The 27,926-nt window shown below is 37.6% G+C and overlaps 1 protein-coding gene across 5 annotated transcripts; it reads right to left on the reverse strand.

Moving 5' to 3' along the window:
- Nucleotides 1-1,021: 1,021 nt before the first annotated feature.
- Nucleotides 1,022-27,818, reverse strand: SNX16 (sorting nexin 16). 5 transcript variants are annotated; one of them, XM_064390325.1, is made up of 8 exons: nt 27,734-27,818; nt 22,752-23,216; nt 18,558-18,644; nt 15,091-15,239; nt 10,464-10,533; nt 5,800-5,936; nt 2,808-2,924; nt 1,022-2,546 (listed from the first exon to the last, which is right to left on the reverse strand). In XM_064390325.1, exons 2-8 carry the CDS (start codon nt 23,121-23,123, stop codon nt 2,441-2,443), a joined length of 1,038 nt encoding a protein of 345 aa, XP_064246395.1. In that variant the 5' UTR covers nt 23,124-23,216; nt 27,734-27,818; the 3' UTR covers nt 1,022-2,440. The 5 variants fall into 5 exon arrangements, with proteins under 5 accessions (XP_064246395.1, XP_064246414.1, XP_064246404.1 ...); XM_064390344.1 differs by lacking the exon at nt 27,734-27,818 and adding an exon at nt 27,125-27,488; XM_064390334.1 differs by lacking the exon at nt 27,734-27,818 and adding an exon at nt 26,289-27,061.
- Nucleotides 27,819-27,926: the final 108 nt, after the last annotated feature.

A 27,926-nucleotide genomic window follows, 5' to 3' on the forward strand; every position in this document is an offset into this window, starting at 1 on the left:
ACTGGTTGTTACTCTTGTAACTAGCTCACTCTGCTACAATTCCAGTTTGAATATTTCTCTGCACTTTCAGCAGGGCATAGAACTCCATCAATTCTCGCAAATAAAATATTGGAAACTTGCCTTCTTCTGTACCGATACTGCAGCAGTGAGTGTAAAAGAAGGAAACACACATAAAATAGTGCCAGAATGGATGCAAACAGTGCAGCAGAAAAAAATTCACTGTGGGATTGACTTGGAATAAACCTTGATCAAGATGTTCAAGGCCACAATGGGCTGTCCACCTCAAATTCTGTGTGTCCATTAGGGAGGATAACCATTCATTAACCAGTAACATAGCTGAAGTGATACCACACTGCCACTGAACAAATTCAACTTCTTCCAGCTCAGTTTAGTTACAGCAAGGTCCCCCTTAACAAAAATATCTATTCATAGGATACTAAATACTTTGGGTTAGCAAAGTATCTTTTAAATATTGAAGTTTTCATTCCTTTGCCCTCTCATGACTAAACTGCAAATTATATTAACACTTTCTTTAATGTCTAGGTTTGCAGATTTACCTGCTGTACTTTAGAAAACCCAGGCATGTGTGATCCAAGCACCTTTTCAATATTTTTAAAATCTTTATATTTGTAAACCTAACAATATTTTAATAGACTACGTTTGATCTTTTCAAATATATAAGTGACATCTGACACAAGTTTTCACGTATTTTCAATAACGTGCCAAAATTTTATTGAGTTCACTCAACATCTATGAGGATTTATGCAGGATATTAAAAAAAAAATCAGTTCCTTTTTTACTTTTACCTTCAACAGAAGTACAGTAAGGTTTCTGGTGTCACAGCATTCTCATTCATTTTCATGCAGACAATTTTTGATAAAAATAGGATTCAGACCAAGGCTGAGTAAGTGCAAGAAATCTCTGAGGTAAGAAATGTCTCATTCTAGTAGTATTTTATCCTTCTACTAGACAAGGCATTAAATGTTTTTTTTTTTCTACAATGCAAAAAAGAAGACAGGTGTTTTGTCCACAGTTTTATTTCACCAGCAAGGTTTATACAGTTCTGCATAAAGGTCATTGTATGCATAGCTTTAGTACAAAGCTCCCTTTGAAAACTCCAGCACAAAGACACTGCATATTGACAACATTAAACAACGATGTGGGTGGTATAGGGCAAAAAAAACCAAAAACCAAACAAAACAAAAAACAAAACAGCATTCTTTCTATTGGAAAAGCATAATAAAAACAAGGCACTTTCAGTAAATAAGTGAAGAACAGAAAAATGCTGTATCAAAGATTCCACAAAACTGACCCAGAGCACTGTAACAAAATTCTGCAGTAATGAACAAGTAAAATACAAAAAGGCACTACATAATCCTCTCCCTGGAACTCCCATTTCTCAACCAATTAGCCAACTGAACTTGGCACAATGGAGTCTTAATTATAAAGTGCATCTCCTGTCTTAATACATTTTGAAAAATAGGCTATACAACATAGGTACCAACATCCCCATGTGTACAATATATTGAAACAAAAATACACTGCAACTAGATTCAATCTAGTTATGAACTGTGCAGGAAAAAATATGGCTTCTTTACAAGTCTTTCAATAGCCTCCATATAATCTGGAATATTTTTAAACAAACAAGAATGCATTAGCAAGGTGGTAAGAGGTAGTGTTCTGAGTAAAAGGCAAATTTACAGATTTTGTTGTTACATGTTACAAGTATATAACAAAGATATCCCAGATTTTCAAAGCAGCATTACTGAACAAAAAGTATTACAGCATGCTATCTTGGGATGAAAATACACAGTGTTTTGGGGGTCTCAGATCAGTTCTTTCAGCAAAAATCACCATTTGTCAACGTCCAACTAGGATCCCATTGTGTAACTGCTTTTCTCTTGGTACTGGAAGTTTTCCTGTTGCATTGCATAAAACTTCCAGAGAAGCTTTCTTCAATTTTAGAATTGAAAACAAACATTTTCTCCATTCCTATACAAACGAGTCCATTTTTACTTTAGCAAGCATTATTTTATGGCTATAAGAAAACACAAATACCAAACAGATGAACACATCAAATGTGTCACAACAGTGGCAATATATGACATATGAGTTAGATGTGTTCCATGATTTAATGCGAAACTTTTGTCATTCTGCTAGGAAAGTCAGCCAAATTGTGTATATACACCCTACCTAAACTTTAGCTGATTTTAGCCCTTATTAGACTTCAATATATTAAATATATAAAGGCTAGATACAAACTGAAATCAAAGCAGCACTGGATATATTTCTTACATTAATAATTTGTAAGGATTTATGTAAACATTCGATATGTGCATTCTTGCTCTTTGCTGTGAATTCTTCACAGCTACTCTATGATCCTACCCACAGACACACCCTTAACATGAACCTTTCCCAGGTAACAGCTGCTGCTGCTCAGCTATTCTTCATCCGTGGTATAGGCTACTTCAGCAACTTCAATCTCTGGGACAGAATTTCCAGCCAAAGAGCCACTCCAGCATGGCTCATGGTTCTCTTTGTCCGAGCTGCAAAGACAGATCAATAAGTGGAAACTGGTATGATTTTCTATAGCCATTTTAGGCAGACAATCCACAAAACATTGACAAAGCTTTTTTAACTTGTCACTTAGTCCAGATCTAAAATTATCTATCCTGAGGGCCTTTATGCAGCAGAGAGGTCCAGTAAAATGCTGAATTTCTCAGCTGTGCAGAATTAATGCAAGACTAAGCATTTCAAAACACATACTTTAAGAATAACTAAAATACAAGTAAAATAATAGTATTTACCAGCTGTCCTCACCCAGGGTACCCTGGTCTGCTTCTACTGCAGAAGACTCCACCTCACCACTGCACTCACTTTCTTCTCCTGACATTTGATGAGTCATTTTTCCTAAAGATAAATCCCTACAACAGATAAGAACAGAGTACCACCAATCCATACAGCAAACATTTGTCACTGAAGAATTCTTTTGTTTCATTTTAACCCTGGTAGCTTCTGCAACAAGACTGAAAGTAACCTTTCAGTCTCACTCCTGCATGCCCCATTTCTTTGACTAGTACAGAGATGGCAGGGCTTGCACTGGATAGCTATTTAAACAGTTCATTTTCTCCAGCTGCTCATTCCTGAACTAAATTCAGTCCCCCAAATCTCTGAGCTGCCAAGATGATTAGAGGGATGGAGCACCTTTCCTATGAGGAAAGGCTCAGAGAATTTGGATTGTTCAGCCTGGAAAAGAGAAGGCTTTGGGCTGACCTAATTGCAGCCTTCCAGAACCTGAAGGGAACCTAAAAGAAAGATGCAGAGACGTTTTACAAGAGCCTGTAGTGACAGGACTGTCCCCCAAGGGAGAATGGCTCCAAAATGAAAGAGGTAGGTTTAGACTGGGTATTAGGGGGAAAAAAATCTTTATTGGCATGGTGCTGAGGCACTGGAACAGGTTGCTCAAAGAAGATGTGGACACCCCATCCCTTGAAAAGTTCAAGGCCAGGCTGGATAGAGCTCTGAGCAACCTGGTCTAGTGGAAGGTGTCCTTGTTCATGTCAGGGGGTTGGGAATTAGATGGTCTTTCAGGTCCCTTCCAACCCGGGCCATTTCATCATTCTCTGGTTGCATGACAATTTAGTAGCTTCATAAAATTCAAGTCCTAGAGAAGTGAGTATGACTTAAGGTAAAAAATTACATTCAGACTAAGCCACACACATCTTGCCTGAACAGTGGAAGGATTATAACCAAAGCATAGTCAAAAGGAAGACAGGAGGATGACAAAAAGATTTCTTCAATCGTTTCTCAAGTTTCTCACTGTAACTTTACAAAACCACACACTAAGTTTCAAGGCAATGTATTTTTCCATTAGTAATAAGGACAATTTTTTTTCTTAATGGCAACACAAGATAATGGTCCAGTTAGCTTAGCTACAAATGGTCACGTGGATTGACCAAATAAATCCTTTTTTCCAAACCATTTCTCTATGTGGAAAACGTACATCAATTTAGCATTGAATTGGAAACAAAAGCTTGTGATCCACTTTGCGTTAAAAGTGACACTACTGCATTTCTTTCCTGTTTAAAACTGCTCTAACTACTGTTGTTATTATTTTATTTTAATGCATGCATTTTATGTAAAGCCTTAGCAACACTCTGTAACAGGAGCACCAGCCTATGTTTGAGCCAAATCCAGCAATAATATAATAGTAATCCTGCAGGTTTCAGGACCTGTCCTTTTCTGCCACACATCCACTGTAGGTACTTGGCCTTTAGAGCATGTAGACATAAGATGCTTAATTATTGCTAGGCCATCAAATAAAAATTCTACTTCAACAAAGCCAAAGACAGACACATTTCTTTTGGGTTCATTTACCATCAGACAAGCTGAAGTTCTTTACCGAAAAAAACTTGTGATCTTGTTTATTTTTACAGCCAGAACTCACAAATTATTTTTCATCAAGATTTTGGACACTATGTGGTTGACTTTCACTAATTTTATAGGTCTGGGAAACTAGCAGTGTGTCTGAGTATTTAAAAAATGTAATCTATCTTCAGGGAATACACTAAAATATCAAGTCCCTTTTTGCTATTCATGCCTTTAATTTTCTGTCACGCAGAACTTCCTACCATGATGTTTTAGCCAAATGCAAGTTATTTAACTTTTCCTGACCATTTCACTATTTAAGACAGCAGCATGTCATAACTTTTTTATCAAACAGGGGAAGGATCTTCCAAATGTACTTATTTGCCTTCAGGAGTAAGCAACAAACTGAATATGGTATTCTGATCAGAATTTTGAGTCACCACAATAATTGCATTTAAAGCCTTTTCCAAAGGTAGTTCACATTTTAAGGTGTGATTTGTTAGTCAACCTGGATATGCTGGACACAGCAACCCATATTCAGTATTAAAATAAAAGTGATTTTAATTTTTTTAAATAAATTTCTTCACTGCCTCTGGTCTGACACACATGCAGAGGGGATCTTTTTTCATCTGATCTCATGTCAGGAAGAGATTCTTTACTGTGAGGGTGGGAGGCACTGGAACAGGTTGCCTAGAGAAGTGACTGCTCTATCCCTGAAAGTCTTCAAGGCTAGGCTGGATGGGGCCTTGAACTACCTGGTCTAGCAGAAACTGGATGATCTTTAAGGTTCCTAAATAATTCTATGATTCTATGAAGTTCCAATGGGATCACAGGAATTCACTCTTTTGCTGAGGAAATGCTGCAATACTGACTCAGCAGCTCTAATGGGACACTGGACAACACAACATCAATTCCTCAGCTCCTGCTACTGAATTTAGCAGCCAGGTACTGTTTTCCCTTGGGTTTAAGTGGACAATCTCCCATGCTATTTAAATGGAGCTTGCAGCATCTCATTCCAAGCAATTCAGAACAAAATTAAATTATTACAGATATATAACTGCTTGATCACTATGCTCTGTCAAAGCTTTGAGTACAGACAGAATTTTATAACTCAAAGCAATTTTCCCACTCATCTCTAGCAGGGCATTTCACATTTCCAGCATTTCAAAAGCAGAACAAAATCTTGCTCTATCTTTACAGGACTTAAAGGATTAGGAAACAATCACAGTTACTTTAGAGGGAAAAGATAGGACAAGCTTCTCAGTCATTTGTACTAAATAGCTTTTAGCCAGCATATGAGAAAGAGCTTACTGAAAATACTGCTTTGTATGTGGTTATGTAGGGAAAATGGTTTCCAAGATACAGCTAAACTAGACACAGAAAATGCTTTCATGGAGATAACATCCTAAAACACTTAAAATTTCTACATACCTAATTCTTCTTTCAACAGCATCAATATGAAGTTGCTTTTCAGTTAATAATTTCTTCAGTGATTCAACCTCCCTTTGTTTTTCAAGCAGTTCTTTTTGTAGGCGATAATTTGTTTCCTCCAGAGTTTCACAGAAAGCCTAAAAGACAAATTTAAGTGCATCTTCAATTTAACTTCAGTGGACTGCCTTTATTGACTTTTCTCTTAGAAATATCAACCTGTAACAGTATTATAGCTGCTTGTCTTCAGATTGATTACTACAAAAAGCTATGTAAATTAAAAAAAAAATCTTAATAAGGCTGCTTTGCTTTGAATGATGAATTTATTATGCTGAACTGCTATGCAAATACTTTAATCATATCATGTGGGAGAATGGATTGTAAGAGAATGGAGATGGTGCTGTGGGCAACCTCACCCAGATGAGTTGCAGCTGTACTAATTACCAGAGAGTGGAAGCAGCCTTGCCCTTAACAGGTCACAGCTGTCCAGTAGGGATGTGTGTTCTAAAAGAGTGGGTTGGGCAGCTGTGGAGAGAGGAATGGGTCAGTGTTGCTGTCTGTGGGAATTCACAGAGGAAAGGTATGAATTTTACTGTAGGGTAATAAAGTGCTGATGCTTGCCTCCATTTTTGGTGTTGGTTGTGTGACACCACCATCAATATCGTTTGTTTGTCTCACAACGAGAGAGATGCCAGAAGAGTAGTTCCTGATTTTGAACCTTTTTGCCTATACGGAACATAAACTGAACTTCCTGCTTCCTTTTCTCATCATAAGTTTTGTTTCCACATGACTTGAAAGTCAGTTTCAAAGTATATTCCCATGATGTGAGGAATATTTGGATTAAGTACATATTCTTTCCTTATCCAGGATAAAGACAAAGCTACACAGTTCTGTACCAAACACCTGTGACAAATATGAAATAATGACCAATCAGAAGAACAGTAAAAAAATATTTTGAAAACCTTTAATAGGATGCTGTGAACACTAACCACTCAGCCATGACAAATATGCTGGCTCTCTGCTGAGCATGGCATGTCTGTATCACACACCCTGATGGATCTGTCAGTGAGCAATTGCAAAACCCAACGTGACGAGCCCGTGTCTAATGCAACATCCTCTGAATGCAGGAAGTGACAGAAGAGCTGGCACAGAGCCTCCTCATCTATTACTGGAAAGCACAAGTCTTCCAATAGTAATGTGCAACTCTGACTTAATAATTTACATGTGCTCTATAAATAAGAACCCCACATGGGAGGCTTTCTTGGCTTGCTATTACTTGCAACTAACCACCAACTCAGAGTCTGCTGAGTATAAACATTTTATACGAGCTCGATTAAGAGCAATGCTTTTAAGATACTGTTTGTCCTAAAGTTTTAAAACAGGCCACAAACATCATGAATGTACTATCCTTTGCTTTAACTGAAGCAGACTCATGATCTTTAAAATGTTAAGTTTTCCTGTAATTATACAATACAAACAAATGAGGAGTTTTCAATTCAATAACCATAATTTTTCCATGGAATTTTATTTTATTGACTCAGATAGCAAATCTTTATCTTTGTTGACAGGCACTTGAATACCAGTCATGAGTTAAGCCATATCTTTATTCATTTCTACTAGAGCCAAGAACACGTGTCATGCGACTCACTCTTGACACAGCATTTATGGTGATTGCTTTAGCTATCACTCTGGTTAAGCAGTCATCCCATTTCAGCCAAGCCACTTAAGTAAATTTTTCTGCTCTTGGTAAAAATATTCAAGGTTGCTGGTACCCTAACAGAAAATTGGACATAATTTCCTAAAGAATATAATTAAGTTTATTATTTCAATCTTTAGATGTATGCACATGAAAATTTCCCTACACCCAAAATAGATAAAAATATTGCACAAGTGTTGAAAACTGTTTCATCGTTCTGAGAACAGAATAAAGCCTTTGGGAAAAACACATCTCTATCTGCAATCTGGGTATGAGCTTCCCAAGCAAACACAAGCACTGTTTGAAACTGAGAAAGAAATCATCAGTATGTTCTGAAGGATGCTGCAATAGCAGAAAAGTGAACCAAAGCTGAGAAAGGGGACAGTGTGTACTGAGCTATCTTGTTCTTTAGACAGCTGGACAACTGGAGTCTGGAACAGTTCTAATACCCAGGTTGGACTAATTTTTCCTGAATTTCTGAAAGGACAACCAGGAGACAGCTTTGCTTCTTTCTTCAGATCATGAAACAGAGATGGCTGGGAAAAGAGCTGTGGAAACAACTACCAAGGATATGACCAAAAAAAGAAAAAAAATTTACTGAATATTTTGCCTACTCTTCTGTGATTAAGTTTCTTGGCCTAATCAGCTTCTAATGGAGTTGGTATCTGTATCTCTCCCCTGGAAAAGATGTGTTTTGGCAAGTCCTTGGGATAACACAATAGACATAAAACAAATAGAAGTTCTCCATATTTTCCATTATCAGGAAAACAAGATTTTTTTCTGCAATGCATTGGATGGTAATAGAAAGGCAAAACAGAATTAAGTTTTGAGATATCTTTAAAAATGAACTCCAGGAATAAGTACATGAACCTTGGTGCTTTTCCTGTATAAGGCAGCTCAGGGAAAGAAAAAAGAAAAGCAACAAACAGTAAGGGATGGATATGGATGCTTTTAGTATGCAGGAGTTTAGGATTTCTCCTAACAATCAGAAGCAAGATAAAAAGCATGGCCACAACCATGAATTTCAGGCTGAGCAGACTTCAAATCTCTTCAGAAACCTGCTTAAAGAAAGAATCTATGGGAGAACACCTTGGAGCAGAGGGGTCCAGGAGAGCTAGTTCATATTTAAGGATCACCACCTGCAGAGTCAGCAAGTACAGCTCAACAAGTAGAAAGTCAAGCAAAGGTTGCAGGTGGGCTGTGTAGATGAGCAAGAGTCTCCTGAGCTCAGACATAAAAAGCAACTCTACTAGGGATGAAAGCATGGAGAGATGACACAGGTGGAATGTAAGGCTGCTGTCCAATCTTATAGGGACATTATTACGAAAGTGAAGGAAAACCTGGAGCTGAATCTGGCAAGGCATGTGAAAAGAAGCAAAAAAGGATTCTACAAGTACATCATCAACAAAATAAAAGATGGGAAACCATGGACTTGTTGTGTTGATTGGAAAAAACAGCCTTGAGTAATTCCTTCCCTGCAGCCAGAAGAAGGTCAAGACAAACTCACCTGCAGGGGGGAAAGACTAGATCAGGGAGCACTTAAACTGGATATACTAATAACATCCATGGGACCTTACTATTAATATCCGTGGGACCTGAGAGGTTGCACATTTTACTGTGCTGGTGGTCAGCTACTGCAGCAGGCTGGACAGAAAGGCTGTGAAGTCTCCTCTGTAGAACATTAAAAACCTGACTGGACATGGACCTGAGCAACCTGCAGTAGCTGACCTTACTTGAGCCAGGAGGACTGGAATAGATGATCTCAAGAAGTCCCTTCCAACCTCAGTCACTCTATAAATAAGGTGTGGTATCTCTTGAAGAATTTTATAACAGCACTCTCAATAACTTCACAGAAATGGGAAATAGCTAGAACTACAACAGCACAGCTATATTAATGGTTTGATTAAATTCCAGTGGAAGAAGAACATAGATTTCACCACAGCATGCATGACTGAAATTTCAATGAAGATGGCATTTAAATCTTTTTAAATTATCTGAACAAATAATTATGATAATTAAAAAAAATTTCATCAGCTTGAATATCAGTAATGAAAAGGGATTGTCTGGAAATCATATATGAGCTTGTGACACAAAAAAGATACTCAAACTTTCACATGCACCTAGCAACGTAACAAGAACCAAGGCAATCCTACTTACATGCAAAACAAACTGGCAAATATAAATTTAGTTGAATGAGCATCATTTAACATTGATAATTTCTGTAAGACTAACAATATATATACAATTCAAAAACACAGTTATTCTATAAAGTAAGAAAACTAAGATCATCTGCTCTAGACAACCTTGATACTGCTCTGCATGTCAGTAAATCTTATTTCTAAGAAAACAGACAGAAACACACAGTAATTATTTGTTCAGTGTGCTCATATGTATGTTGAAAGGCTGCTGGTTTACAACACTACTTGACAATACTTAGTTTTCTGTGAGAACACTATTTTTAGTCATGAGAATTAATAATTTAACTGCATTCATTACATGAGAAGGCATCCCTTCTCATGACAGGGGTGTTGGAAGTAGGTGATCTCTTAGTTTCCTTCCAACCCAAACCATTCCTTGATTCTATGATTCTGTGATTTTATAGCAAGAAACATTTCCCTGCAACACCTGAGGTCTAAGGTATAAGCACTGTAACAATGTGCTGAATATAAACTTATAAAATCTCTCCTTATATTCAGTAGGTGCCTTATATAAGTAGCTGCTTTACAAAGCAAACTTCATCCTTGGCCCAAAAAAGGCAAAAAAGAAGATCTATATTTTGGGACAGGGATGAAGTACAGAAGTCAAAGATGATCAGTGTACACCAATTATCAGACTACGTCCATTCTAGAAACACATCCTTTTGTGATTTTTACCTAAAAGTGTTTCATTCTGTATCATTAGACAGATTCAACAATATTCTAAAAACACCTGCTTTTTGCATTCTGTTTCTATCCTACTACTTAGCACTTACCCTGCTTTCTTCTAGACTGTCAAAAGGACCCGGAGGATCATCCAGACAAAGAAATTCTCTCACTGCAAGGCTTTACCAAATAAAAGAGAGTGAATTACTGGAAGTACAAAACCAGCAACAACACTTAAAAATTATCACAAAATGGAGGTATTTCTTTAAGTGACACAAAAAGTTACATCCTCAAATTTACTTCCAAGTATTCACAACAAATAACAAATAAATGGTTAAAAAACTATTAAGTCTCAGTTGTATGTGTTGACTAGGGACAGTATTTAGAATGTAACTTATGAAGATGAGTAAGCAATTTTAGAACATGATTTTTCGTGATTTTTAAAAATTTTCATGGAATCTGTTGCTACATGATAATTGGCAAGTTTATCATTTTGGTATTGAAAAGGTTTGAAAAATTCTTCTGGAGAAAAATAACTATTATAAAATTAGTATTATATGAGGGATAAAAAGTATGCTGTCAAAATCCATGTGCAGATCTTCAGGTAGTGATAGCACGAGTACTGCAACATTTACACCTGTCTCCATTTTGCTAAGATCATGATCCATTGACATATACACATTATATAATTTTTATATATACAGTGTATATTTTTATATAAATAATAAGTTATAAAATAATAGAAGAATGTGTCATGGATCTACTACACAGCCATCTCTGAATACACATTTCAAACTAATGCATTCCATTTGGATTTGTGTAGCAGTTGCCATTCCTCTCTGTGCGTTGTTTTGCAAAGGCCAGATGAAAGAAGTAGGTGTAATCCTGTGGTTTACTATGCAGTATTTTAAGCATCTGTCTCATTCTGTCTTCCAAATTTAGACTACTTTTCACAGAACTCGTAAACATCTCCAAACATGTCCCTTCAGCCACCTTTTTAAGACTTTCCTGCTCAGCTGTATTCATTCTTCTTTGAAAAACCTTGAATCAGAACACTGTACTCACAATTATTTAGCAAGTGGTAACTCAGGAGCAATGCTTTGCTTGTTCCCACTAGTATAAATCTTTAAATCTGCTCCTACTGCAATGAGTACACAAAAATGAAAAATTAGAATTCAAACTTAATTTCCTATCTTTTCCTCCCACCTGGATCCCATGGAAAAAGTGAGGGCAAAAGGTAGTAATTTTCTGTTTTCCAATCATTCTGCATTTGACATTTTCACAAAGCAGAAACACAAGGAAGGAAACTTTCATCCACCTACCATTCCAATCAACCAGCTTCAGGTATGGCAAGCAAAATGAGCAGAAATTTCTTCAAACACTAATCATTTATTATACTATCACTTTTAGTTTTAAAAAGACTCTAAAGAACATTTATCTAAAATACACTGAATATTTACTTTGTTGTTTCTTTACCTAAAATAGGCACCTGATGGCATGAACATTTACTTGCAGCCTAGCTTTGCTCTGTGATTCTGCTCTGACCCTCCTCTCCATGTGTTACACCTCTTCCTTTCACTCCCTGAATGAAAGATTCTGCCTTCAAAGTACCATAGGGATCTCTCCTGTCCCGTGACAGAGCTTGCTGTACTCGTGTGCTGGCTGCCATCCCTCTCCAGGGAGGAGCAGTGCCAGCTCGAGGGAGGGCAGCAAGGGGCAGTGCAGCACCTGGGATCCCTGACTCCAAGCTGACCGAGTTCCTCCCTTCCAAGCTTCTTATACAGGGTGGAGACAGGACAGCTCTGTCATCTATATAAAGCCAGATGATGCTTCTGTTTAGCAGGTTAAACTTCTTTCTCCCACATCATGAGTTACTTGAAATTTTCCTGACCACTATTTAACTGTGGATTTCAATTTGATCTTTCACCGAATCTTCAATACAACATAAAGCATGAGAAGTTTATAAAACACAAACTCTAAATTTAGCCACCTGCATATATTATACTCCATTTTATCTTCAAAATACTTTGTGAATCTAATTTTAATTAAAAAATACATATACCAAATGAGGTCTCCTATCCCTGAAGGGCAAATTTCCCACTGTCAATATTGTACATAAAGTATAAAGAGATATGAAACAGACTTCTCTACAAAGAAAAACTACTTTTTTGGTTTAGGTCTGACCCAAGCAGTTTGACTTCTCTGCAGAATGGGAGAAGTAAATGATGAGCTTTAAAGGAGAAAACAGGGTGAAATGCTCACCACTGCTCATGTGACGTACAAATATTAATTCCCATTAATAGTAAATTTATTCTCCGGTAAGTAGGTAAATATATTAGATGGATCAAACCTCCTTCATTCTAATCACTTCTTGAAGAATTCAGACCTTCCATAGATCTAAACATTAGAACCATATCAATAGGTTATAAAATTTATGAAAAAGTTTTGTCTTCATGCAGAGCCCTACACAGACAAAAGTTCTACAAACCATTTCAGTTAACCATCTCTTCATTAGCCAAAAGACAAACTGATTCCACAAACATTTTATTTTAATTCCTTTTTGTATCTGATAAACAATGCAGTCTGAAAGTTACAGTTTGGAGTTTTTTGCATTAAACTATGACAAACGCTATTTTGTCCAATACGGTCCATCACTAAGATACAAACTAGCCCGTTGAAATGCTGAACTAGCTGCAACAATAGAAAACAAAGACTTCAGATCTATTTAAGCAAGTCCATTCTATTCACTAGTGTGTCTCCAGCAGCATAACAAAAGTTACATTTAGGGATGAGATTGATTCTTTTTAGCACACCTATTATTATGTAATTTAATTATTAGGAAGTTTTTAAACTTCTCAGTTGCATACCTCACCCACATAATCATATTTAATAGCTACTTACACAGAAACTCATAAGCTGAGCCCCATTTCTTTTCTAAACCATTTAAGCTTTGTCTCTGACATCTCACAACAAAGCCTTTGCCACTCAGCATGACATACTCCAGGATGACTATGAACCATCAAAACATTAATGTTCTGTACTCACCTTCCTTCTCCCCTTTGATGATTTCATACGCCCTGTTTGCTCACCTAAGAGAACAGACTAAAGAGAACTCTTGCAGGGAAGTTTTTCTGCAGATTCATCTGTTCTTGCTTGTTTTCTCTGTACATCTAACAGACACCTCCTTTGAGACTGAATGCTGTGTTTTAGCACTGAACTATGCGGAAGTACAGTTCAGATTCCCAGAGCAATAACTTCTTTTTCCCCTTTTAAGTTCCTCTAATGATTTCAATGAAACTTTTTGACTATTGCTGAGTACTGAACTGATTCAGAAAACTAGTGGTATCAATACCAATAGTTATTTTCCAAGTTGCAAAACCAGCTGAGTTCATATATCTGTATGGGTGTACTTACTGTCACTTTCTACTTCAAGAAACAAAAATTGATGTTAGTCACTCAGTACCTCAGGATCCTTCTACAGTAGTTTGTGACCTCATTGTTCATTCCATTCCCCAGGAAATTTCAAGATGTCCTGAACATCAGTGTCCACAACTGTGATCTAACATTCTATTGGTACCACCCCTAAATTTCCATCAATCCTTTTCCCCTTGTCCTTAACCATTTTATATGAGCCCTGTCATAACTAGTTGTTTGTCTCTACAGGAAACATGGTATCATTTTTACTTACCTGCTTACCACTTTGAGAGGTGCTTTTTTTTTTACTACAAGCAGTAGCAAAGTCTGACTCATGTAAAAATCCCTATCTTCCAGACTCAGCAGTTAGATGTCTTATAAAAACATGTGAATGTAGTAATATCTCTTCTACTAAAAAGTAAAGCACTATATGGTCTCACAGGCCACACCACAGCATGAGAATTTTAAGATTTTGTTCCTTCAGAACTCTTGAGAGAATTAGGCTTGCTTTAGAACATTTCTTACTCTTTGTTTTGAATGAAGTTTTCAGATGATGACAGGTTCTCAGATTCATTCCTCAAAGAATCTCTAGTATACCACCCTTAACTTTTTTATTTCTGGTCCTGGCAAAGGTTTTAAAACTAACTGCTTTGCCTCTAGCAAATTGCTTACTTAAATTCTCTTCTGGTCTGTAATAAGATTATTTTACATTTCATTTGTCAGAATTACATTCTATTAATCTTCCTGCTTTGGAAGAATCCCCCACTTTATACAAAAAAAGATACTGTTGAAAGAAATATTTGCACTTTGCTGGCTTAAACACATCAGGTTTTCTAAACTATTAAGACTTTCTTGATTTGTAGTTTACATTTACTTAAGTACAGGAGTCTGTAAATTTTCATGTCATGTCAATAAAAAACCTGTAGTTTAATACACATTTTAAGAACTAATTGAATAATAGAGTAGGTATTCTCCATTATAAAAGCCTAACACACCTAGTATAAATTAACAATATTATCAATTCTGAATTAAAATCAGGAAAGTGTTTCAGGAATAAACATGGGATTATTCTAACATTTTAAATATTACAGCTTTTAGTTATCCCTTTACAAAATACTGCAATTCTACTTTTCTTTATGCTAAGATGGGACTAATTTAAAGGGACACTGAATAATTCACATAATGACCAAATGCAGAACATGAATGTTACTGAAATCCCTCACCACACTGCCTGAAGGTACACTGCTGGAGTCTAGGAGTTTTGTAAGAGGAGTATGGACAGAAAAAAATCCACAAATGAACTAGCAAAGGTTAATCACCTACCAGTTAGCAATATCTTTGTGAGCTACTAGGTTCTGGAGGAATGCCTGCAACCCCAGCTGTCGATCTTCCAAGAAGTCATGATTGTAATTATCCTTGAACCAGCGCTTGGGTGGAAGGGCCAACCGAAAGCCTGGAAACATATCTTTCAGCTGAAATTGAAATTACAGACAAAAAAGAGAAATATTTGAGAAAAATACTAATTTTGCCACAGGCACTGACTTTACTCACATTTATAAGATATTTCTGACTTCTACTAAGTTCAAGCACAAGGTAAGTCTCAACCATAAGTACAATTTAAATTACAACTTAAATTGTGGACACAGCTCTGTTGCTTGCTGTCTTATGCAATAGAATGCTTTGTATTTTTCCTCAAATTTAACACATAAAAATAGGAATGAAAACCTTTGCTTTGTTATTTAATGTCTGAGTCTGTTATTTAAAGCCTTGGAGTCTGTAAACCTAAGAAAACTGAAAACAAAAAGTATCAAATGAAAAATAATTTCAGTGGTATTTCTTCTGAAGTGCTCAGGGATAATAACTACTACATATACATATATACAGAATAAAACCCCATTACAGAGCTGTAACTCTGCAACTTGTCTTTCTTGGGGGGCTAGAAGAATAAATTACAATTTATGCATGAGATATTTCTTGTAAAGATTAGATCTTTGTACACCCAGAATAATAACATTTCAATACACAAGTATGGCTCAACCCCTAGTAACATGCAAAACTGCATTTCTGAGTTACTTAAATAGCAATGAGATACAGTTGACATCAGAAATACCCAGACTTGTTCTCTGAATTCAGAAATAAAATATACAAGTGAATGAAAGCATAAAATTATACAACAATGAACCTCTCCAAGGGTGCCAATTATTTTTCTAATATATGCACAATAATAAAAAAAAACTTTAACACTTTGATAAAAACCAATTTTTCAAAGTTATGCTTGACAAAGAAAAATCTGGGAGAGGATTTACAACCAACATGAAAAAGCAAATAGGTTTTATAAAATTTGATATCTCAGCTGCCACAATAACTGTTTCATCATTTTTTCTCAATACAGGATCTAGCCAACTTCTGTCAGAGATGTTCTGCATGCACTGATTATATTAGTATGAATGTTTCAGTGACAGAAAATTCCAAAGGGCCTCTCTTTCACCAGATTAAGTTTCAGAAAATTTAGAACAGATACTGCACTTCAAATAGAATCTCTCTACACACTCTGAAGGAAGAACCACATTAATGGATGACCTTTGCTTATGTAACTATTGTTTTACAGCATGAGGTGCTTTTTAAACATCACAAATGTTGTTTATTCAATTAGCCCATGATAAATTCTGTTTCCTTATTTACAGAATGGTTTATGGTCAAGGCCTTGGTCTTTATTTCTGAATTTAATTATTTAAGTATGTTTTCCTGTTACTGAATTCCATCTTTATATTAGACCCTTCTTTATATCGTTAAGTTTATCTTTGGTCCTCCAAAGTTCCTTCATCTCCTACCAAGTCATCATTAATACCTTATATATAAGAATGTATCTGAATAGGGCAGAACCCATAGAATGTAACAAAATGAGTTCCTGTTAGTTATACAGAAAGCTTCTCAACCACACAGATTTCTGCTTAATGGTACTTCTACTTTACTTGTCTGGTCACATGGATCACATAATTTAATTCTAAGGAGAGAGTACACCTACCCACAGATTACTCCTTTTGTGGATGAAGAATGTAAGACTCAGCTGCTGTCAGTGGACTAATTTTCAACAGCACAGCCCTGGGGCATTCTTTCTTGAGCACTCCTCAGACACAGCAAGAAAACCAATGGGTCAGATAACTTATTCTGGCTGTGATTGCTTGCTTGGACCTTTCCTACTCCTTCCTACATCACCATGTGACACACTACACATCACGCGAGTCACAGTCTTGGGGAGACAGGGTGAACTTCTTGGTTCTTAAGACTGGCCATTTCATTATGTGTTTTCAAACTATTATAATGTTACTATTCTGTAATTCTCTACTATTTCTCGAATGGTGGTATGTTTAAGCTCCTAGAGCTGACATTTCTCTATTTTAAAAAGTATAATGTCTTACAGACCAAAAAGTAAATGGTTTAGATGTGTACTGAATGGTGAAAAAGCTTCAGACAGTGACATAAATTTTTAAAAAATAGTCATTTTTTCCTTTAAACAGAAATACTAATACCTAGAAATAATGGTAAAAGCCAAATATTTTTGCCAAGCATTTGATGGCAAAGACTATGTGTAAAATTTAAATATTTATTCTAAGCTATTTTGGAATTTTAAGTTTCAAACCATTGACAACTACACTAAAAGTCAACGGAGGTAAGCCAATTCTTGACTTATACCTGACATAGCTGATAAAAATGCAAACTGCTGTACGACTTGACTTCCAAAATCTGAGTTGAAATACCAAGATCATTGTCTCAAAAGAAGTTAGGCTTTTGCTAATGTCAAGGCATTCCTTAATTTAAGATAGACTGTATTTAAGACAGGAATTTCTTCAGAAAGAAACCTCTAAACTAATTCACATTTAGCAATTTAGTTTTAGACACCACTGGTGTTTCAAAGGTAGCCTAGAAGATACTCAAATAGGTCAAAGCAAGAACACAGAGAAATTTTTAAGTTCAAGTCCATTTTCAAAATATCAGCTGAATTTAGCTCTTAGTTGATTAGGCACACAAATCCGAAGTGATAACCTGTACACAAAATCCCTCACAATGGGTAAAGAAATAAGGTTCATGTTGAAACATGAAAGAACATTCTAGCAGAAAGCGTGTTAAACTGGCAATGAGAAGGGCAATTGTTTCTCTACTTTTGATAGCTGAACACTATTTACCAATCATAAAATTTACCATAAAAAAAACCTGTGCTTTTCAGACAAGTATTTTTTCAAGTATTCTAAAAATATTAAGTTGTTGGCCCAGAATTCCTATTCATCTGGTGTTTCCTCCATCTTTAAAGATTTGATATTTTATTTCACTATTAACTTTGAAGACACTGAAAACAACTGAAGACTGACCAACACACAAAAAACATATTTATGTTCATGAAACTTCAGTTTTATGATGAACAAAACTAGAGTTTGTTACACAGAAAAGAACTAAATAACTACTGGATATTCTTACAAGAGAATACAAGCCCCTAGTTCTATATCCATGCAGGGGATAAATATTGAAGAGTTAATTCCTTTATCATATAAACTAGGAATAAATATAAAGTTTGAAGCACACTAACAGCTTCAGATGAAGCTGTTACATCTTCTTTACATCAGCTGTTTAATGTATTTTTAAAAAAATGAGGAATCATATTTTTCCAGTCATTAATACAGTACATGTTTTATATGCATTAAAATCAGAAAAAAATTAGAAGATATAACAAAAACATAAGACATGAAGGAAGTGAGATTAAGATAGCTGAGAATTTACCAGTTTATAATTCTCACCTTGTCATTAAGCCGGGAGAAATCTGTGTACCGTCTGAAAACCACCCAGCTTTCCTCTGGACTTCTTTTCACCAGTATTTTGTATACCTGGGTGGAAACACAGAAATATAGGAAAAATGTGCAAAACTTCACACTGCATTGTCTGGAAGGCTAAAATGATTCTCTATTTCTTAATGAAACAAAACTCGTGGATAAATAATTAGAGTAAAAGAAATGTAAATAGCAATTATCAGTACAAAGAGTTTAAATTAATTTCAGAATTTAAGGAAGGAGTTCCTGTAATTCCTAAATACATACAACTATTTCTGTCTGTAAGAAAGAATGTATTGCCCAGCAGAACAAAGGACTTGGCTATCAAAAAAGTAAGGGAAGTGTGTTTCCATGATCTACGTTTAAACTTTGCTAAATTACAGTTTTACTTATTGATCCTGGAGGCCTCTCTACTTTTAAGATAACTGTTAATAATCAAATACTGTGATATTGAAAATGTCTCATCTGACTTGCTTCACAAGAAGAAATGATGCAGAATAAAATTACATCCTCCATTGCATTTGTCTTGAACATTAGGTTTAGTCTTTCCAGGCAAATATGATTTCACTAGAAAGCTGCACCAGAAAGATTATACCATCACTGTGTAACTGAAGTAATGGGTATTTGAATTAGATTTAGCAAGAGAGCAGCACAGCAGTACCACACTCCTATTTAAAAGCAAATGGATGAAGAAACAAAACAATGATGATGATGATAATGATGACGATAATACTACAATTACTTGTTAGGAGGATTAATATTCCAATGCCTGAACACAATGAATCTAACAACACAACTTGAACTAGAAAACATTAAAGAGTGTCTAATGTCATAACCTTACTCTCTCCAATGTAGGGAAAGATAGGTTCTACAAGTGTACTGGGTTATTCTTCCCAGTCTGTAGGTAAAAAATAAAATGCAAGAAAGAAAAAGGTACTTCTAGAATCACAATGATAAATGATCATTATTTTACCAAATTCTATTTAAAACATTTTCTATTCTGTTACGAGGTAAAATCTTCTCCAGTACATCATGCAGTCACAGCAGGTTGTCTTAGCTGATAAGTCTATTTTTCTTACTGCAGTCCCAACAAGTGATAACCCCAGTGCTAGCCAACTTCTGCACAGGTCTGAGACTGTTTCTAGCAATCTTGTATTCCATAATATACTAAGTTCCAGATAATTATAGAAACTACAGGTAACTATGGTGCAAATCAAAAGCAATTTTTCAGCAAGTACTTATCTATGTTTTAAACACAATTTCACTTTCAAGACACATCACGTGTGAAGTCATGGATTTTGACAGAGGAAAAAGCTATTAGCTTTTAAAATTCAAGCTGCGGGACATGCTTACAAAACTAGCATTAAAATATAATTTTTCTGCCTTGTATTTTATGTATAAATGCTCAAATATTTTATTACTTTACTGTCATACTAAATGTATAAAAAGTTTTATTTTCATAAATAAAATTAATAAATAAATGGAAAATTGTGAAGATTCTTTGCTAGTACACAATAAAACACAGAACAATAAACTTTGGAATATGTGTGTGAATTACTTGCTAATTAATGTGAATAACTTGCATTCTATTCTTGCATTCTAGTCTACGTTCTGCAAAAGCATTGTTTAAGCATGTATACAAGAAAAAAAATGGAATAATTTCCAAGTGAACATTAGATAACTTTTTTTTTTAAAGTTCACCAATTACAGTGAACATAACTGTAACAGGGAGTACAATCAATTTGTCATTAATGGCCTCAAAATTATGGGCAACCTAAAACAAACATGTTTGGTTTTCCTGAAAAAGCAAAAAAAAAGGTGGTTGGGTGTTTTTTGGCTTTGCTTAAAGGTTTGCAATTAGTGAGTAAGAACAAGAGTATTACAAAAACACCTCTCAGTTCCTGCATACAAGATCTTGGGTAAAAATCACAAATTAAATCAACAAATGCATTTTACTCCACTCAATCATGAATTGCTTTATTCTATAAATAAAAAATCATCCATGAAAATACACCCATATGTGGCAACATTCTCTGGCTGATTCAGCATTTTATTATAATTTCTACTTGGCAAAAAGAAAAAGAAAAAGAAAGAGAGTGCTAATTGAACATTCCACGAGCTCAAATTCATTTAAGACTAAATGTTTACAAGGAGATATTTTTCAGCCTAGGTTTTTTCTCCCATAAGCTTCAGCAACCATGTACTCTAACATGCACTAATATCTAACTCCCAAAGCCTGGACATCATTCAGCTTAATAAGATTCTTATTTTTGGAAACTCTGAGATGCGAACAACAGTAAAAAAAGAATCCAGCAATTGAGTCTCCTCTCTTTTACAAGTGATTTAATTTGCTTTCCACTGCCTTCCGCTGTCTTCTAAATCCCACTGACTGCAAAAGCAACTCAAATTCTTAGGACTAATTACCTGCTGGCTTTAATGCACAACAGCAAACTGCATGCAGAACATGCCACTGAAAACAAACAGTTAATTGTGTGGTTTCAGAAACCAGCTCAGCAATAGAAGTGAAATCAGGAAGAGCAAAAATGCATCCAAGCATTTTACAATGGAAGAATGTTTCACTTGTACTGTGACCTGGCCTTCCCCATACAATAATGAGAGAAAGTTGTCACTGTTAACACAGAACACCTTAGAGGCACATTGGACTCTGTCTTGGCTAGGTCTTCAAGAAAGACAAGAAGGGCAACAAGCTGGTGAAAGGTCTGGAGGGTAAGTCATGTGAGGAGAGGCTGAGGGAGCTGGAGATGTTTATCCTGGAGAAAAGGAGGCTCCCTACAAGCACCTGAAAGGAGGCTGTAGCCAGGTGGGGGTCAGTCTGTTCTCCCAGACAACCCGTGACAGGACAAGAGGAAATGGCCTCAAGCTGTGCAAGGGAAGATCCAGGTTGAACAGCAGGAAGAATTCCTTAATGGAAAAGATGGTTAAAGATTGCAATGAGCTGCCCAGGGAGGTGGTGGAGTCACAGTCCCTGGAGGTGCTCAAGAAATGACTGGATATGGCACTTTGTACCATCATCTGGTTGTCAACGGGGTGACCAAAGGCTGGACTCGATCTTAGAGGTCCTTCTCAACCTAAATGATTATGTGGCATTCATAATTCTTGTACACATAACAATATCAACTGTTGTTTTGGTTTTGAAGGCTATTATTTAAAACAATTTTTTAAATTTAGCCATGAAAAAAAATTTTACTCTTCTCTTATGCTAACATGGACAAAGATGTTAGAAGCTGAAAATCTCAGGAAAAGATAATCATTCTCAAATAATTAAAAAGCATCATTACTCAACTTTTTGCTATAAGATCTTGATTTCATTACTACTTTAACTGCCATAAAGATTCTGCGCTTCTCTAATCTAAAAGAAGATAGGAGGGAAAAAAGAAAGCTTGTCTGCTATTTCCTTTATCTATTTCTGATTAATATTGTTCATCTTAAGTAATATAATTAATTAGCAGTAACAAACAGCCATCAATCCCATAAGCACTGCTGTAATATCTCAAAGAAATATTTCAACAACACACACAAAAACAAATGCAGAAGTACATTAGAAGTGGATATATTTATGGCATGCAAAAAAAATGAACTGCCAGCTACACTGCACTTTGAGAAAAATCAATACAAACCAGTTAAGCTGCTGTTCTGGCACAAGATTTGGCATAGGCAACTTCCCAGTCTGTTTGCAGAACAGATTTCCACTTACTAAAACCTGAGCTGGACAAGAAGGTGAAACCGACATGTTTGCACTTTAATTAAATATTCTAAGTTACTTATAACTACAAAGGGCTAATGTCAAGGCATCTTTATCATTAATGTCAAACAGAAGACTGCATTTTACTCAAGAAGTTTAACTACACAGAACTTACTCAAGTTCAATTTCACAAGGAATTGTAGCTGCAAGGAATTCCTGACTTTTCCAGCAGAAACTGATACATGAAGCAGAATTGATTCCTTCTATTCTACATACACAATTACAGGAAAGACTGCTTGCTAGTCCCACCTGTACAACAAGAATGGTATTTTCCTGTCAGGAAGTACTTTGAAGCTAAACCGGTAACATCCCTGAACTGCAGGATTAAATCCTGAAAGACAACTCAAAGCACATTCAATTGCTATCTTGTCATTACAGGATCAACTATGCCCAAAACTTACAGTGAATTTTGCCCTCTCCTCCATCACCTCATAGCCCAGAATAGTAGGTGTGGATGGTCGATCCTCCCAGGTCCTGGAATCTTCATTCTGCTCTGTTTCTTCTACAGGCTGAGCACTGTATTCTATGGATGTATCCAGACCTGTAAACTTAGTCCTAACAAGGGGACTGCTACACGCAGATGACGTGGAACCAATCTGGTCAGGCACGCTCATCTTTTTAAAACTATCAGCTGTAGAGTCCTCCAGCTGTCCTTTTGAGGAGCTTGAGCTTGTTGAAACGCTCCCGAAGGAAGAACTTCTTTGGTTTCTGTTTGTAAAGCTGGATGATGAACTTCCAATGGGAATAGGAACAGGAACATATGGTGTTGCCATCCTTCATGAAAACAAGCCCTCAGTTTTTGGTCCAGGAATTTAAGCTTCATTCACCATGTAAACCATGTTTCCTTTTATTTTCAGGAACAGTACCTGCAATTAAGGACAGAAAATATTGCTGTCATTTTTAAGTCAAAACAACAGAGCTTTGGGAAAAAAATCTGTATTAGCTCTGAGATGGTACATAGCAGTACTGATGGTAAAACATTTTCACAAAGAATCTGGCTTCATATAAAATGGTGCTTTTAGGTTATATCTCAAGCATTTGACAGACAGCTTTACAAGAGTTCTGTTTTCCACAACTATTAAAATTAAAATGGCAGAGGTAAAAAGCAAGATTACAAAAGAGAAAAATCCTTTCATCCTTTAATAATAAAGTGTTATCTGGTTTTATCCAAAGAGTGAGCAGGTTTTCTAGCATATAAGAAGTAGTTTCAGTGACTGTTTCGTCTAAACAGTACAGAAGATTTTCTCAGAATTGGTTCTGTAAGACATCCACTGCAGACTATGTGAGCCAAACACACAGGCAACAATATACATGACATGAATCAAAAGACATGACAGTAAACAACGTAGGTGAAAACATATTTGCATATTACACATTCACTGAAGCATAATGGATCTGTTTTCAGTGCAAAATATTTTTTCAAAACAACTCTGCTGTATATAATGCTGCAGACATTTGTCACAATGTAAAATGTGCACGTTTTCTGGAGTCTGAATTGAAGCAATTAAGTTTTACAAGCATGCACATCAAAAGCAGGGTTGTTACAGTAGGTAGTTTTCCATTCCAGAAGACTGAAATAGGAAAAAAAAAGTGTAGAGAAAAAAAGATAAGTAAAAAATTTAGTATTTTTTCTTCAACAAAAGCATTTCAAACGAGCCTTTTGGGTGCGTGTGTATACATTTCTGGAAAAAAAGCAAAATAAAATTAAGACAGCAGTATCAAACTGCCAAAAAAGCACCATGTCCTCATTTTAACAAGGTACCCAAAGAAGAGCTCTTACAAGATGCAAATTAAACGCCACCTCTTTGGATTAACAGGATTTGAGCCATGATCCATTTACCCAGGAATAAACTAATCAACCAGGAGGCTGCAGGAAGCTGTGAAATGGGAAACCGCCAACCTGATTCACATCAGACAATCAATCATCTACTGCAGTGAAACCAAATGAGATTCCTAATTGTGACTATGAAGTGATGCTTTCCCTGTCTTGCTCTAAATTAGTCCTAGAGCACAGGAATAAAAACATAAATTTTAAATGAACCAGCATGAGGAAGACTGAAAAATTCTCTAGAACAAATTCCTTGAGTGAAGGAAGAACAAACTGAGTCATCCTTTCAGCTACCTCAGGAAATCTTCACACACTGTCTGTCAGAGAACTCAGTTAACTTGACCAGGAGAACAATTTCAAACTGACAGTCATTGCTTCGGAATATCTCTGCTTCACTGTGGAATGAGGCTGGACACTCAGCAGCATCTGAGGGAGCTGAGCTCTCAGTGTCATAAACCCCTGCTGACTCACTCAGCTGGTCAAGGATGGGATCTGAAGTACCCAGCAGCTTCTGTTGCAGCACAGTCCTGTGCCTGGTTGTGGGAGTGAAGCCACGTGTCAGACATCTGACCTGCTTCAGCCTCACTCTGTCTGAGAGAAGCAAGTCACACCTGTCCCCAAGACAAGATGTTCTCCTGGAGCTATACCATATCTAAATCCCTCTTTTCACCCACATCTCAGTAATAAAATCTATTTTCTGCCTTGAACAATAAGCTCTGCAACAATTTTTCTTTAATGCAAGGTGTGAAGCAACATTCTCTGAACAGTATCTAAATGAAACACTAGAAAAGGTAACTACTTTTTCACTTGCCACTTCAGTGACTATTCCATACTACCAAGGAAGCACAAGGAATTGAGAGCATGCCTTTAAACAATGTACCACCCAGTTATATTCCTGGGAGGTACAGGATTAAATTCCTGTAAAAGAAAGAATCTAAGTGAGTCCAGACTGCAAAAAAATCAAACCTATATGAAAAAAGTGATTATCCTCTGTTGCATGACTGTGAACCTGGAGTGGAAAATAAACTCACATCTCAGGGGCTGTCTGTTGAAGCCAACCTAGGAGTTAATGGAATCTTAAGATGCAAAAAAACCTTGTGCTGTTGATCATTTCATGAAAAGAACCAAACCAAACCTAAAACCCCACAATGACATTTTCACCAGTTAAAATAGTTGTGAACAGTCTTTCCTAGAAGAACTTCTTCCTTTAATGTGAAATGCCAGTCAAGAACTTACTATCTTGAGCTTGTTTACTTATTACACATTACTCTTAACAGCACACGAATTTCTGAGCAGCTGCACCAATTTGACAAGCAAGAGAGCTCAACACAGACCACCCTGAGGATAAAGCCCTTGGTGTTGGGAGGCCAACACCTGCACTGCACGTGCTTCAGCAGCTTTCATTTCAGACCAGCTCTAATTCGGTACCACTGCCTGCATGCTTATTAGCAGCTGTTCTACACTAAGCCTGCTCCCAGGGTACATTTTCTGGTTTAGTCTCTTTTGTACTCTGTAAGGCCACCCCAAATTGCGAGTCAATGAGTATTAAAGGTGGTGATGACACTATTTTCTTCTGAAAGCCATTCTTGACTCAATCTGACACAGTAAGAATGCCCACAGACAAATAAAAGGGGCTGATGCTACCGGTGTCACACACAGATTCCTCTAACTTTAAAAAGTAACAGGAAAGTTTCTCTGAGTAACAGAAATGTCAGGTCAAGTGACCAAGTAGCACACAGCTTCACTTAACTGTTTGTTTTTTTTTGTAAGAAAAGTTGAAAGAAATATAAAAAAAATCACATTACCAGACTCACAAACACACATATATTCCTAAATACACATGTAAATCCATCTTCAAATGTAGAAGTATCACAATTTTGAAGTATGTAAACTATTTACAACAGGGTTCAAAAATCAAATCAATCTGCATTTTATGAAGGCTATTAAATCTTAGAAAAAAATACAATGCTCAAACAAGGTTCACAACCCTAGGAATCCAGCCTTATCTACTAATATAGTTTACTGCCAATTCACCAATAGAAAGAACTGAGAACAATTTCATGAAAAAAACAAGAATCCTTTTAGACAAACTGTGTCACTCCCTACTTACCTCGGCGCAGCAGGGAGGGTTTGTGTGCTCAGTTTGCTCCCACCCCACCTGCACAGAACCAGCAGACTCATTGCAGCATACCAACTATAAGAACAAACTGCTCATGATACCTGAGATACTGCAGCTACTGCACTTTCTTTTCTAGCTATTTAACTGACTTTCTGCAAGAAATTTGCTTCCTATTCGGGACATGTAATTTGTTTAGTTTGATTCCCATGTGTGAGTTAAGAACGAGAAGAGAACATTTGCTGGAAGCGCTGAACTGCAAGACCTGAAACAGGATAGGACAGTCCCGGGAACCCGGCTGTCACATGCTACAAGAGCAGCGTGACACCAACTTCTCCTGGTGTTTACAGCAGCCACCTCCCTTTCTGCGGGAGAAGCAAACAGGCTGTAATAAAACCACTTAAAAAGGGCTTGCCTGCAGCTTGCAGCTATCGCAGCTCCAAATCTTTTTAAACTAATGGCTTGTATATTCAGTGAGAAAGATGTAAGCCACACGATTCCAGGATAATAGATTAGAAACAAAACAATCCATACTTAACAGCTGTAATTTGATTCAGAAGACTTTTAGCTATGCAATATTATTGTGATCTGGTTACATGTATTCTGTCTCTGTCTGGACAACGCAAACAAGCTGATCTCTGATGTTTAGGATTTAAGTGCTACTGAGAAAAGTCAACTATAGAACAAGTGGTATAAAGAAACAACTTCCAAACTTAGCTTTCATGATTTTTTAAATAGTCATTTTGTGCCCACTTCAGCCAAGTTACCTAACAACATTTGTTACCTGCTTATGGACTCAAAACGGGGGGGGGGGGGACTATTTATCACACCTGACACACAGAGGAGTAATTGCTGCCCCGAAGAGTTTGTTACGGAACCACAAACAACTGCGGGCACCTCGCACCCGAAACCCGCAGGTCAGGGAGCGCCACTTCCGACGGTTCTGAACCCGGGGAGAACCAAACCAGAGCGGCCGGCAGCGCCCGGCCCGGCCCCGCCGCCGAGGGGCCGCGCTCGGGGAGCGCCGCCGCCGCTTTACGTAACTCCAGGGGCGGCCCCGAGCCCGTGACACCGGCGGGGTCCCGGGAACGCTCCCGGCTCCTCCGCACGGCTGCGGGGACCGGCCGAGGAAACACCTGGAGGCCGGCGGGCCCCGCCCCGGGGAACGGGGGGTTCCGTGCCCGCCGTCCCGCCCGAGCGGGGCCGGACCCCGCGGTGCCGCCGCCTCCCCACCGGTGCGCGGCAGCTGCGGGAGCTGCGGGAGCTGCGCGGAGGCGGCGGGGGCCGGCGGCGTCCGGCACGGGACGGGCAGCAGCGAGGTTCCACTCCCCCGGCCTTCCCCGCCCGGGCTGCCCCCTGCCTCACTCCCTCCCTGCCCGCTCCCCTAATTCCCGGAGCTGGCGCTCCCTCCCTCCCGCCCTCACGGCGGCCCCGCTCACCTGCTCCCGCCGCGCGCGCCCCGCTCCGCCGCGCCACCGCCGGGCCCGCCCGCGCGGGGGGCGGAGCAGGGGGCGGGGCCTGCCCAGAGCGGAGGGAGGGGCGGGGCCGCGCAGGGACTACAAAGACCGGCGTGCCCTGCCAGCTAACGTGACACCAATTTCCGCTGCGTGGGCGCGGTGCATTGTGGGGTTT

This window comes from Passer domesticus, chromosome 1 (genome assembly GCF_036417665.1).
Source record: "Passer domesticus isolate bPasDom1 chromosome 1, bPasDom1.hap1, whole genome shotgun sequence".
In the NCBI taxonomy this organism is placed as follows: domain Eukaryota; kingdom Metazoa; phylum Chordata; class Aves; order Passeriformes; family Passeridae; genus Passer; species Passer domesticus.